Genomic DNA, 14554 nt, shown 5'->3' on the forward strand with positions numbered 1-14554 from the left:
AGGAGTCTTCAGGAATAGTTTACTCTTGCTGCTTTTGGCAGGTCAGTCAGTAAATGTTTTTAATGGTCTTAACTGCTGTCTCAAGTTTGCTGTCTCATGACCTAATGATAATAAAATGACTGCATTTCCTTCATCAGCTCTGGAGAGCGTGATATTCTCGCAGCGTAGAGGTCGACCGATATCGAATTTGACCAATTCTGATAGTTAGGTTAAACCGATTAATTAACTGATAGTTTTAAAAACGTAACACTCCATGTAATATAGTACATGATTCTTCTCTTTGTGCAGCGCGCAGTATCACGTTTCAAAACAAATGCACACATTTTCAGTGATTTTCGCCCCGCTTCCACACTGTATATTAACAGACCCTTCACAGCATCTCCAGCAGTAGATGCAACCTGGAAAAAACTAATCGGCATGGATTTTTGCCGATAACTGTTAGTTCTGGGAATCAATTATCGGTGCCGATTATTTGGCAAAAACGATACATGGGTCTGCAGACAGCGTTGCTCTGATCTCGCCACCGTTTACGACCAGACGAATCTCGATGAGCTGCTGAAAACTGCGAGACGTTTAGGCTTGGACTCTGTCGGATAACAGGTGACGGAGTCTGTCTGGTCTGCGGTGACCTGTATGATGGACCAATAGGAGCTCAGCAATCATGACACGCGGGGAAATTTGGCTGAAAGTCGGCACATGAATATTTATATAAAAGCTGAGTGTGACCACAATCAACATGATCATATGCACTTTTGTGTACTGACTCAGAAACTTTATTAATGGAAATAATGCCAAGAAACCTTAATAAAGTTGCTGAAGAAACTGTGACATTTGTAAATACTGTAACTGTAAATAAAAACTCTCAGGCAATGATGTTTGGTTTCCATTGATGCCTTTCCCAATAGTTGATGCAATTGTGCTTCATTTGTTGCGATTTGCAAGTCACTGTTTGATGGAGACACAACGTTAGACGAAAACGAAAACTTAATAGTTGAGTTTTGAGACATGCGTGGTATTCGAAGTTACTGGCTGTTTTCACGCTTTGCAAAACATTTGAATTAATGAATCGCATTGTAACAAAGGCAAAACGTAAATCAGTTTCTGTGTTTATCTGAAAAAATTTTGCATCTAAGACGAACAACATGTTTTGCATAAGAGATCAATTACATATCGAGACTAAAAACTGAATATAATGAGAAGAACACAGACTATGAATCAGTCTTCGTCAAACATCAATCTGTTTTTCTCATAGGTCTCAGATCTTGAGGAATAGTTTACTCTTGCTGCTTTTGGCAGGTCAGTTTGTAAATGTTTCAGTTTCTCATTTAGGATGTAAATGAGTGTGTCGCTGTAAAAAATTACAGTAAAATCTGTTAAATGGTTAATGGTAAATTCCTGTAAAATTTACAGGGAAAAAATGTAATCTGAATTGATGCTTTCTCCTTGAAATAACTGTTCATTCTTAGTTTTTCCTTATCGGTTATGTCTGTTAGGGTTGTTAAATTAATGTTTGTTGCATATTTGAGTTGAATGAGTCTCACCGTGATGGCGTTCAGTGTTTGTGTGAACGACACTGAGCCCCTTCTACATATGTTCCCTTTACAAGCTGCTTGTGATGGGCTTTGGTTCATCGTGCTGGTTATCAGTGTATTTTAAAGGTACAAAACTGATTTCACTACTTTAATATGTTGGTATATTAATATTCTATCAGTTCATGAAATTACGGTCTTTAATGTGAAACCTAAAATGTTGTTACTGTATTTTTTACAGTTGAATTCCGGCAACCATTTCTTTACCGTAAATTTTAGTTGGCTTTTTTTACAGTGTAGCAGTGAAAGGAATGATAACTGCTGAATCAGATTTGTTGTCTCGTAAATCTAAGAGTAAAATGAGAACATGCATTTCTTCCTGACCAGCTCTGATGAGCGTGACATTCTCACAGCGCCATGAGTTTGTCTTTGTCTCCTCGTTCATGAACTGGATGAGTGCACAGAAGTACTGCAGACAGCGTTACTCGGATCTCGCCACCGTCGATGACCAGGCGGATCACGACCAGCTGCTGAAAATGGGAAAGTTTTGGCTTGTACTCTATCGGACAACAGGTAATGGCGTCTTTGTCTGGTCAGATCAGAGCAGCTCTTCATTTACGAGATGGGAAACCGGACAACCGGAGAATGAGTTGTGTGCTAGTGTTTACGATGGATTCTGGACTGTGAAGACTACATTCGTTTTGCTTGTTATTTTGGTGAGTTAAACTTTTCAATCTTGTCTGTGTCAATGCAAACTCTCATTTGTCTTGTTTTGAAGCATTGCATGGCATTGCTTTCATAAAATATTGTTGACCTTTTGATTCCTTATCACAATACAAGAAACATGAGATCATAGAATCAGAGGATTCTTCATATTCCTAAAATTCCTTTTAAATAAAAGGGTGATGGGGCTTTCTCAGTGGGTATTTAATCTTTCCATCTGTGGATGCTTTTAAATCTAGATGGAAATCATACCGTTTTAGTAGGGCTTTTAGAATCAGGTTTTAGATTAAATTTGTTATTTTTTTGGACTGTATGTAAGGATTCTTAAAAAAGCACATTGGCTTGTTTTGGTCAACGATTGTTTTAAATCGATGTTTCTATCATCTATCTCACAGACCGGAAGAGGCAGATTGTGAGAGTAGAGGTGAAGTCAAGTCTGAGTGATCTGAGTGATCCTGCTGTTATGAATGAGATTTTACTGAAAGTGAGTCTCACGTCATCCTAGAAAAACCAAAAGATAATGAACCAATTAAAATCAAATAGAAAATGCCAACTTTCAAAGGGTCTTTCTGATTTTCTGATCTTAAGATGGAGAAGATACTACAGGAGAAAGGGATTGGCGCAATATGCTAAACTTTCTTAGAGGACCCAATCCAATGGAAATGTCTTTCAAGAGAACAACTAGAGAAACTGGGAGCATTCAACTAACTGAAAGGCTATGTGTAACATCATTCTCTCATTTTAGTGATTTACAGTGCAGATGCGTAAACAATAGCAGATTAATTCTAGCTCTATAGTTAAGTTAATGTGCATTCATACTTTGCTCTTTTCCCATAATTTTTATTAGGCATATTGTATTTTTGATTCAAGTTCTTTATATGGTTATAGTTGTTTAATGCTAGATTTAGATTTTTGTATTTCATAAGTCTATTTATTATGAAAAATTTACTTCACAATTGTAGTTTACTACTGTTGATAACCCAAAAAAACCCAAAAACGAACAATTTATGTTTGTTTAGAAAAGGTTTAGAAAAGGCTATTTAAAAATGTATGTCAAGTTCTAAAATTAGAGGGGGCATTTTGTGTCAACGGAGAACTGTTTTTTTAGTCACAGTGAGGACCGCCCTAGTGGACGCTCCGACCTGTGCTTGGCCCATAATACTGCTGTATGCATTTCCATCAGTGGATCTGATACAAGCCGCCCATCAGGAGAGTCTGTCACTAATTCTGATGGCCCCATACTCACAGTGTGGGGATTGCAGAGTTTCTGAACCAATGTCAAGGCCTTTCAGATGGGGCGAGAACACGATATCCTATAGTCATGTGTTGCCCCTCTGGGAACAGTAGTTATATATGCATAACTCAACGTTTTAAAGCATTCAAAACAACACACACTGGTGACGCCTGCTGGTCAAAACTGCATTAATGCAAAAACAACTAAATAAATGCAATGCAAAAAACAAACAAATGAATGCTTTTAACTCAATGCAAGTTCTTTATTTTTATATTTATATTTTTAAAATCACTATGATGAATATTTAGGACGTTTATGGAGAGCTCTTCTAAACAGGGCCAGGAAGAAAACTACTTACTACTTACACAAATGTCTCTTTGTGGTCTCAATAAACCCACAGGGATTGCAGAGAAAGTAGCAAAACTACCCCAACTCTAAACTACAATAATGCAAAAACGGTAATTATTTTTCTACAGTATGACAGACTACTATAGTTACACTACAGGCCTACTGTAGCTTTAACCAATGCAATTTTCTCCAGCAGTGATCAGCAGAGTTCACACGTCATGTAAAGGTATGGCAGGCTTGCAACCTCAGCTGAGGGGGTACTAAAAAAGAACCAGGTTCCAGGTACCGTACCGAACCGCTCTGTGCCGTACCATGCAGCGGAAAAGCACCACAAAGCAGCTGAACAGGTGCATTCAGAAGTGATCCCAGTCACTCACCAAAAAAAGGTAAATGCATTCAGATGTGTTTTGACAAGTACTTTCAGCTTTTATCCTGAAGCGGGTGAGTGGATAATATTTAGGTTGACGCTGTCCTCTGTTTGTTTAAAAAAAAAACCTCTTCAGCTCATCTGTAATTCAATGTCGAAGTACCTGGCACAATGCAAATGAGCTTTTGTAACATCAGAGCAGGAATACTCAAATTGCTTAGCCCAGAGCAAGTTGATCTGAAAAGAAATGACTGAGTAAAATGAGCGTATTCACATCTTTTGTAAAGGTGTGCAGTAAGAACATACAACTAGGTATATCTATTTTAGACACAGCACTATAAGGCTGACATTATTTCAAGAAGAGTAGAGATGAGTATTTTTTAAATACTGACAAGTTCTAATTGAGAACATTTTGATTCTAGGACATTTAAATAACATTCAATTTTAATCCGGAGTGACTTTTTATTGTGTTAACCGTATGTGTGTCTGGTAACTGATGACTTAAAAGCTAATCTGTTGACGTGTGACCTACGTGTCATTGGAATCTCTGCCGACTCTCTTTGAATATAATTTTCAATGTAAAATAAGCACGTCAACGAGCATGGAGTAGCTTAGGCTTTACAGAGAGAAAAGCTCTTGCCTCTGAGAAGAGCAGCTGGAGTGTTTATGAGTCGGTGATGATTTGTTTGTGTCCTCTCGAGGATTGATCTGATCGTGGGGCTGTTATCAGGTGAGTTTCAATGCTCCTGGAAATGTTGAAACTGCGTCTTGCATGTGTAGAAATGTATGATGTTCAAGAAAATGAATGGGTTTTGTCAGACATCATTAAATTAAGTTTTAAGTTTTTAGTCTGCTGAACCCTTTTGATGTGAAATATTTACTTGAAGCCTCCTGAGATTTTAAGATTTAACATTTCAGTCATTTAACATGTTAAACATCTGATGTCGGTTAATGGTTGCGTGACAGTATATTTTTATACCGATCTCACAGTAATTAATTAAAACATATTTCATTTATTACCCTTTAAAAACCTTATAGCAAACTCAACATGGCATGATCACGTTTCATCGTATAATGCAATGCTCTACAGACTGAGCTACACAGGGCCCAAATTACAACACAGATAAAAAAGTAATATTAAAATGTCAGTAGATAGGGGCACAGTTGTATACGCTCTGATGGGTCGTATTTAAGGGACGAACAAGCCATTCTAGTGTTATTGGTTGGAGGAGGACATGTAGGTTTTTAATTTTTAGGGGGAAAAACTGCGGCAGGAAATGGATGTGTTCCATTTAGAACTGAAAAAATCTTTTTTTGGGCTGAAAAAAAAAACGGTAAACTGCATTATGTTTGGACCATTATTATGAATGGATAACACTTTGATCGATTTGTTTTAGTCTTTGTTTTCAACTGCTTGCTTTGCCTAGTCAGTCAACAGCTCATCTGCGATTCAAAGTCAAAGTGCCTGGCATAATGCAAAACATCAGAGCAGGAATACTCCGACTGCTTGAAAATGAGTGCGTTTTCATTTGTTTTATGCTGTAACCAAGATTTACAGCTATATCAGCATCCATTTTAAGCAATTTATATATTTAATTATATATTTATATCTATTTCAAGAAAAGTAAAGAGGAGTTCAGATATTTCTTCTTCTTCTTCTTCTTCTTCTTCTTCTTCTTCTTCTTCCGCTTATCCGGGGCCGGGTCGCGGGGGCAACAGTCTAAGCAGGGACGCCCAGACTTCCCTCTCCCCAGACACTTCCTCCAGCTCTTCCGGGGGGACACCGAGGCGCTCCCAGGCCAGCCGAGAGACATAGTCCCTCCAGCGTGTCCTAGGTCTTCCCCGGGGCCTCTTCCCGGTGGGACATGCCCGGAACACCTCCCTTGGGAGGCGTCTGGGAGGCATCCGGAACAGATGCCCGAGCCACCTCAGCTGGCCTCTCTCGATGTGGAGGAGCAGCGGGTCTACTCCGAGCTCCTCCCGAGTGACTGAACTCCTCACCCTATCTCTAAGGGAGCACCCAGCCACCCTACGAAGGAAACTCAATTCGACCGCTTGTATCCGGGATCTCATTCTTTCGGTCATGACCCAAAGCTCATGACCATAGGTGAGAGTAGGAACGAAGATCGACCGGTAAATCGAGAGCTTCGCCTTGCGGCTCAGCTCTTTCTTCACCATGACAGACCAGTACAGCGACCGCATTACTGCAGAAGCTGCACCGATCCGCCTGTCGATCTCTCATTCCCTCCTTCCCTCACTCGTGAACGAGACCCCAAGATACTTAAACTCCTCCACCTGGGGCAGGAGCTCCCCACAACCTGAAGGGGCAAGCCACCCTTGTCCGACTGAGGACCAAGGCCTCAGACTTGGAGGTGCTGATTTTCATCCCTGCCGCTTCACACTCAGCTGCAAACCGCCCCAGCACACACTGTAGGTCTTGGCCAGATGCAGCCAACAGAACAACATCATCAGCAAAAAGCAGAGAAGCTATCCTGTGGTCACCAAACCAGACCCCCTCCGGCCCCTGACTGCGCCTAGAAATCCTGTCCATAAAAATAATGAACAGGACCGGTGACAAAGGGCAGCCCTGTCGGAGTCCAACATGCACTGGAAACAAGTCTGACTTAAGGCCGGCAATGCGAACCAAGCTCCTGCTCTGATCATACAGGGATCGGACAGCCCTTAGCAAAGGGCCCCTTACCCCATATTCCCAGAGCACCCCCCACAGGACACCACGAGGAACCCGGTCGAATGCCTTCTCCAAATCCACAAAACACATGTAGACTGGTTGGGCAAACTCCCAGTAACCCTCCAGCATCCTGGAGAGGGTATAGAGCTGGTCCAGTGTTCCACGTCCAGGACGAAACCCGCATTGTTCCTCTTGAAGCCGAGGTTCAACTATCGGGCGGATTCTCCTCTCCAGTACCCTTGCATAGACTTTCCCAGGGAGGCTGAGAAGTGTGATCCCCCTATAGTTGGAGTACACCCTTCGGTCCCCCTTCTTAAAAAGAGGAACCACCACCCCTGTCTGCCAGTCCAGAGGCACTTTCCCCCGCGTCCACGCGATGCTGCAGAGGCGTGTCAGCCAAGACAGCCCCACAACATGCAGAGACCTGAGGTATTCCGGGCGGATCTCGTCCACCCCTGGTGCCTTGCCACCGAGGAGCTTCTCAACCACCTCAGTGACCTCAGCCAGGGTAATGGTCGAGTCCCCCCCCGGATCCCCGGCCTCTGCTCCCTCAGTGGAAGGCGTGTTGACGGGATTGAGGAGGTCCTCAAAGTATTCCTTCCACCGCCCGACAATATCCCCAGTCGAGGTTAGCAGGTTCCCATCAGCACTGTATACGGTGTTGGCAGGGCACTGCTTCCCCTTTCTGAGGCGTCGGACGGTTTGCCAGAACCTCTATGAGGCCGTCCGATAGTCATTTTCCATGGCCTCCCCGAACTCCTCCCAGACCCGAGTTTTTGCCTGCACAACCACCCGGGCAGCAGTCCGCTTGGCCCACGGTACCTGCCAGCTGCCTCAGGGGTCCTCGGCCAACCATGCCCGATAGGACTCCTTCTTCAGCTTGACGGCATCCCTTACTTCTGGTGTCCACCATCGGGTTCGGGGGTTGCCGCCACGAAACGCACCGGAGACTTTACGGCCACAGCTCCGGACGGCTGCGTTGACCAAAGAGGTAGAGAACATAGTCCACTCGGACTCAATGTCTCCAGCCTCCCTCGGGATCCGGTCAAAGTTCTGCCGGAGGCGGAGTTGAAGATCTCCTGACAGGGTCTCTGCCAAACGTTCCCAACAGACCCTCACGGTACGTTTGGGCCTGCCAAGTCTGTCCGGCCTCCTCCCCCGCCAATGGATCCAACTCACCACCAGGTGGTGATCAGTTGACAGCTCCGCCCCTCTCTTCACCCGAGTGTCCAAGACATGCGGCCGGAGATCAGATGATACAACCACAAAGTCGATCATCGACCTCCGCCTAGGGGTGTCCTGATGCCAGGTGTACTGGTGGACACCCTTATGCTTGAACATGGTGTTCGTTATGGACAGACCGTGCCTAGCACAGAATTCCAACAACAGAACACCACTCAGGGTTTAGATCGGAGGCGTTCCTCCCAATCACGCCCCTCCAGGTGTCACTAGCATCACCAACGTGAGCGTTGAAGTCCCCCAGCAGGACGATAGAGTCCCCGGTTGGAGCACTTTCCAGCACCCCTCCCAAGGACTCCAAGAAGGCCGGGTACTCTACACTGCCATTCGGCCCTTAGGCACAAATGACAGTGAGAGTCCTCCCCAACCCGAAGTCGCAGGGGAGGCGACCCTCTTGTCCACCGGGTTAAACTCCAACACATGGCGGCTAAGCTGGGGAGCTATGAGCAAGCCCACACCAGCCTGCCGCCTCTCACTGCGGGCAACACCAGAGTAGTGGAGAGTCCAGCCCCTTTCGAGAAGATGGGTTCCAGAGTCCAAGCAGTGCGTGGAGGTGAGCCCGACTATCTCTAGCCGGTATCTCTCAACCTCACGCAACAACTCAGGCTCCTTCCCCCCCAGAGAGGTGACGTTCCATGTCCCTAAAACTAGATTCTGAGTCCAGGGGTTGGGTTGTCGAGGTCCCGCGCCGACTGCTACCCAAACCACAAGGCACCGGCCCCTTACGGTCCCTCCTGCAGGTGGTGGGCCCACGGGGGGATGGCCCCACGCCGCTGTTTCGGGCTGAGCCCGGCCGGGTCCCGTGGGGCAAGACCCGGCCACCAGGCGCTCGCATGCCGGCACCGGCCCCAGACCTGACTCCATGGCGGGGCCCCGGCTGCGCCATACCGGGCGACGTCGCGACTCCATTCAAGGTTTTTTCCATAAGGGTATCATGGACCGCTCTTTGTCTGGCTTGTCACCTAGGACCTGTTTGCCATGGGAGACCCTACCAGGGGCATATAGCCCCGGACAACCTAGCTCCTAGGGTCATTCAGGCACTCAAACCCCTCCACCACGTTAAGGTGGCGATCCTCGGAGGGGATTCAAATATATTTGTATGTCAAAAATGCTGTCCTCTTCATCTTAAAATTGATTTGGATGCTCTTGCGTACCGCGCTGTGCTTTGCTTTACAGCAAACGGCTCTTGTTTTAAAGGGCTCTACACAACACTACAATCATCACTGTGTATGAAATGTGCTATATACGAAAAAGGCCGTTTCAATGCCAGATTGTGAATGGAAGGGCAGTTCTGTGATGACCAGAGGTCCGAGTCCCATGCCATGCTTTTGATGTGCTGTGTCTTTGACCATTGATCTCGTTACTTGGTTGCATTCATCTTGTGATTATCAATAAGTGTTCTTTTGTTTTATTGTTTCAAGCTGTCCTGAGGAATATTTCATCCTTGTGGCACCAGGTTCTCCTGGACACATTTTTGCTCTTTGTGGGATTTCATCTTTTCATGTTACAATGCCCCGATCCAATCTTAAAGTGATTCTCTCTGATACCCTACAATCTTTTTTTTGTGTTTACTATATGTGTGTTTGGCGGCCGTTGTGCAGACGCAGAGTAAAAATGAAAGCTGATCTGTTGACGTTCGACATGAGGTATCATGGAAATCTTGTCTGACTCTGTTTGAATGTAATTTTCAATGTAAAATATGCGCGTCAACAAGCATGCGGCATAAATGGTGCAGCAGGGGAAAGATTCCATACAAGCTTTCTTGTCTCTGAAAAGTGCAGTTGGAATATTTGTGCATCTGTGTGATTTTTTTTGGTTTGTTTGCGTGGTCATTATGAGGATTGATCTGATCTTTGTGCTGTTTTCAGGTGAGTTTCAGTTCTCTTGGAGGTGTTACTTTTTACAAAATAGTGAACCTCATCTTACATGTAATAAATGGGTCACGCCAGCAGTTATCAAACTCTTCAATCTGCCAAATCCAAATATTTTCTCCATCGGGTGTGTGATTACACAGAGGCTTTGTTCACTGAAACCACGCTAATAATGAACGCGAGTTAGCACAGGTCATCAGTGAACATGACTATCGATGATGATCGTGCAGCTTTAATGTAGAGGGACAATATGTCTCACAGAGTCCGGTGCGATATAGTTAAACATAGCTTAACTAGTTCAACCTTTCAAGATTTCTTTCTGCTTGAATTTTGCTGTAATGCTGTAAATTGTCCACAAAAATTCTGGAAATGATCAAACTGTGTGAATAAAGTGAATAAGCCAAGGACACCAACTCTTTTTTAAAATTTCTAATAAAAAAAAGATAAAAACATAAATAAAACGAATTCCCAATTACCTCCTTTTATGTATGAAATGTTTGGAAATGATCGATGCCATAATTGTAAAAATGCTTAATATCGGTGCCGATAAACGGTCGATTCGCGATAGGAATGATTCTAAATAAGCACATGCCTGGGTCATTGCCTGGATTGCACAGGCTCCGTATGTGTGGGGCAGAACTAGAATGAGACCCTTTTAGGGTAGGGCCGTGTTTGTTTTGATCATTTCAAATATCAACATTGGCTTTCAGAAATCGCTTTCCCTCCCTTTGAGATATTTTGGTTGAAATTGGAGAGCTACCTGACCCTCTATAGTAGGCAACACAACTAAAATGATCCAGCAGCAGAAATTGGCAAAACATACTCAATGCATGCTCTTCTCTACACATAAATAATGCAAAAGTAAACTACACCGATTATGCCAAGAACTCTCTAAAATGGTGGAAAACATAGCTTGGAGGAGAAGAAAGTTGAGCCACTGATGTCACATTTCAGTTGTGTGTCTGTCTATGGAGAGTCAGATAGCGCTCCGATTTCAACAAAAATATCTTAATTCGTGTTCTGAAGGTGAAGGTCTTAAGGGTTTGGAGCAACATGAAGGGGGGAGTCATTTTCATTTTAGGGGTGAACTTTAAAAACATTCCAATGGAATTCCAACTTTTACATTTAAAGCCAATGCATTCAGATTTTGTCATTTAAATGTTATAAACCGCATGCCATAAATGGGTCACCTTGTCTCTCCATGACTCTCAGTTCCAGTGTGAACTCTTATGTGTTTTACCTGGTGACTAAGACAATGAGCTGGACCCAAGCTCAGACGTACTGCAGACTGCATCACAGCGATCTTGCCACCGTTAACAGCCAGACAGAGCTCAATGACCTCTTGAAATCTTTACCCAGTGGTTTTAAAGATACTTTTTGGCTCGGCCTCTATCGGACAGATGGCTATGCTCCTGGGTCTTTTCTGATGGGAGTAAATCTCTGTTCAGTTCGTGGCAGTCTTCACAACCAAACAATGCTGATGGCATCCAGTACTGTGTGTATACGACTGTTAATGGATACTGGAATGATTGGGATTGTTCAGATAAATTACCATTTATGTGCTACGGTGAGTTGCTGGCAGCGGGCAGAGTACAGTGCACAAACAAGACACAACAGCTTCTTGAGATTATTGAGTGTCTACATAATCCCTTGCCAAAATAAACCATGTTTATCGTTTCAATATCCAAGGCATGGGAATGCCTTTACCATGCTATTTCTTTTTCTTTTTAATTACTTTCACAATTAATAGACTTAAAACATAAAGAATGTCCTTGCATGCAGTTAACAGCTGCAAGAACTGAATAATTTCATAAGCTTTTGTTCATTGTAAAAACATTTATTTTGATTTAAAAGAGCGCACGTGCTATGGCTAGATGTGGTACAAGCAATATTTAGTTCGTTTGCTTTTTTCAAATTTTAGACAAAGACCGATTTAGAAATTTCTGTACGACTGATAAATATGCTTTGCATAATTTTTATTCTGAAAGTGTGGACATTTTAGATGCAATTCAAATGCATTCATTTGGGGCTATATAAAGGATACCGCAACTGATTATTATTTAACTGTCTCTCACAGAGAGTAAGATACAGATAGTAAGACTGGAGATAAAATCAAGCGCAATTGTGAATGATCCTGCGGTGAGGAGTGGGATTTTGGTGAAGGTGAGTTTAATATACAGTATAACAACAATGACGCACTTAGAGAGAGCATTAAGTACTAAGAGTCTGTTTCTGTTCTTCAGATAGAGCAGACGCTGAAGGAGAAGGGGCTGAATAAAGATTCCAAGCTCTCTTGGATGATGTTTTCTGGTGAAGATGTCTTTCATGAAATGTGGTATCAGAAGAGTGATGCTTCAAAAGCGCCCTGCAAGAGAGCCGTAAACTGATCTCATGATAGCGTGTATGTTGTGCAGTTTTAGCTGTTCTCAGAACATCGTAGATGGAGCTGCATGCTTCTGTTTCGGTAAGCTATTTTTATGCTAAATGCAAAAATAGAATTTTGTATAATAACTATAATCAGTCACTTAATCACCCTTACATCTTACGCTGACTGTCCATTTTGAATGCTTTTTTTTTGTTGCATGGTTAGAGTTGATTTCTGAATGTTACAATAAATTTAAGCAAGAAAGATGACACCTGCAGGTCCACACCTGTCCCGTAGAGGGAGCTCAAAACATCAAAAAGAGAATGAGTTCTTGGCGTGCGGTTATGTAAGAACTACTCCGTAAAGTTGTGAAAGTGTAAATAAAACTAACGTTACTGAAAGTACATTTTACAGTCTTTCTAGCGGTTTGTTTGAATTAAATTTTTGAATTTTACTAGCTTTTTATGACGTGAAAATCATGTCAAAATAAAGCCTGTTTTCGTTTCTTTGAATATGTGACAATAAAAGCATCAACATGATTCAGTAAATTACTGCTTCCAGAATCATAAACTGATAGTTATTTGTCACTGTTTATTCATTGCGCTGTAATTTACACGCTGCAGTTCAGTTTGATGGATGCTTGCATATTTATCAAGAGTTTCAAAGACAGTAAAGAGGATTTAGTGAACTGGCAAATATAGGAATTAAAATTTACACTTACTTTTTAATGTAAACCACTAAATATCAAAATGTTACATAAATTCTGCCAAAAGGAATAGTAGGTTACTACTGCGATCACCAAGATTTCAGAAAATCATTCTGAAGTCAAAAATGTGTGTGAATTAAATTCAAACAATGTGAGACCTCATTTCCGCTATTTTCTTTTAGGATGAACTACTGTAGCTGCTTGCAACTGCATAAACAACCAGCATTAATTAATGAACAAATTAAGAGACTACTGCTTGCCCTGTTTCTCTCTCTGGTCTGAAGCAGCTCAGAACACCGAGCTCTGTCCTGCCTGAGCGCTGCTGACCGACTCTGCACTCCTATTGGTTGTCACTGTTTATTTGCATAAAGTTGAGCAATTCTAAACTTTTTCGCTTGACACGCCCACATTCCGTATTAACGGTCCAACGGTGCCTCCATTGAACACGAACAGGATCAGGCGGCGTGAACGGGCTTAACTGCTTTGGGGCGCCGGCGGGATCAATAGATTTTTGAAAAGACTGATTTTATCGTTCAAGAAAAAGGCATTGTTCGAATGTTCTTTATATATTCTTTTTATTTTTTTAATGTGTGTACAATCACAATATTTATTTGTATTTGTAAATAACGGAAACAAATTACATGCCTCTTTTTCCAGCATCACATAAATTTACTTCTGTTCTGCAAATGGCTGCAGGTATTTTTTACTTTCATTTTTCGTTCGGCCTATTTATTTACTTTTATACATGGCTTTTGTAACCCAGCTTATTAGTGGGTAATAGCGGAGACAGAATGATAGAGCAAAGAAAAAAAATCACAATTATGAAAAAACAAAAAACGCTGCCAGAATAAATATATGCATACGATTAAATGAAAATATAAAAAAGTAAAACATGCAGGATTATATATTATATATTTTGTTTTGGAATGACGACACTACGTCTTCCGCGATCCCGTGTTCTAGATCGTTTTTTTCGTGAACTTGAGATGGGAGCAGATGTCCATCGCTGATCCGGGAGATTAGTGCCTTAGAAGTGAGTATAAAAGACGTAAGAGCTATTTAATACGTTTGTATATCGCTATGCATCAGTGAGATGAAACGACATACTTGTGTAACCACATAAACATTTTTATTTATCTCGTGTAATGTTCTAACGCATATTAACAAAGCCATTTAAGCGTTAGCATAATGCTAACATAGTATGTGTATTTCTTTTTGAGGGAAAAGCAGAGCACGCTTGAGGGTGTACCTGGCCAGTCTTTGAACGTTCTGAGAAACACAGACATCGAACGTATTCGTCTTCGAATGGTAGGAGTGGAATTTTATATCACTTTTTTCCTATTTTGGGAAAGGAATTCTTGGATTCCTGGACTGACTGATTTTCCAAAGAATCAGAGACAGAGCTGAATTCTTCTTTTGAAAAGAACTTGTATGCACTTATCTAAAGCCAGAAGTAAATGTCAGTTCTGTACAGGTTGATTTT

At 42.4% G+C, this 14554-nt stretch overlaps 1 protein-coding gene across 1 annotated transcript; it reads left to right on the forward strand.

Annotated features, from left to right (window-relative positions):
• The first annotated feature begins 1972 nt into the window (after nucleotides 1-1972).
• LOC122360881 (C-type lectin mannose-binding isoform-like) lies at nucleotides 1973-13093 on the forward strand. Its single transcript, XM_043261717.1, has 5 exons — nucleotides 1973-2121; nucleotides 11213-11278; nucleotides 11401-11567; nucleotides 12078-12163; nucleotides 12244-13093. Exons 1-5 carry the CDS (start codon nucleotides 1973-1975, stop codon nucleotides 12385-12387), a joined length of 612 nt encoding a protein of 203 aa, XP_043117652.1. The 3' UTR covers nucleotides 12388-13093.
• Nucleotides 13094-14554: the final 1461 nt, after the last annotated feature.

This window comes from Puntigrus tetrazona, chromosome 16 (genome assembly GCF_018831695.1).
Source record: "Puntigrus tetrazona isolate hp1 chromosome 16, ASM1883169v1, whole genome shotgun sequence".
Classification (NCBI taxonomy): Eukaryota; Metazoa; Chordata; class Actinopteri; order Cypriniformes; family Cyprinidae; genus Puntigrus; species Puntigrus tetrazona.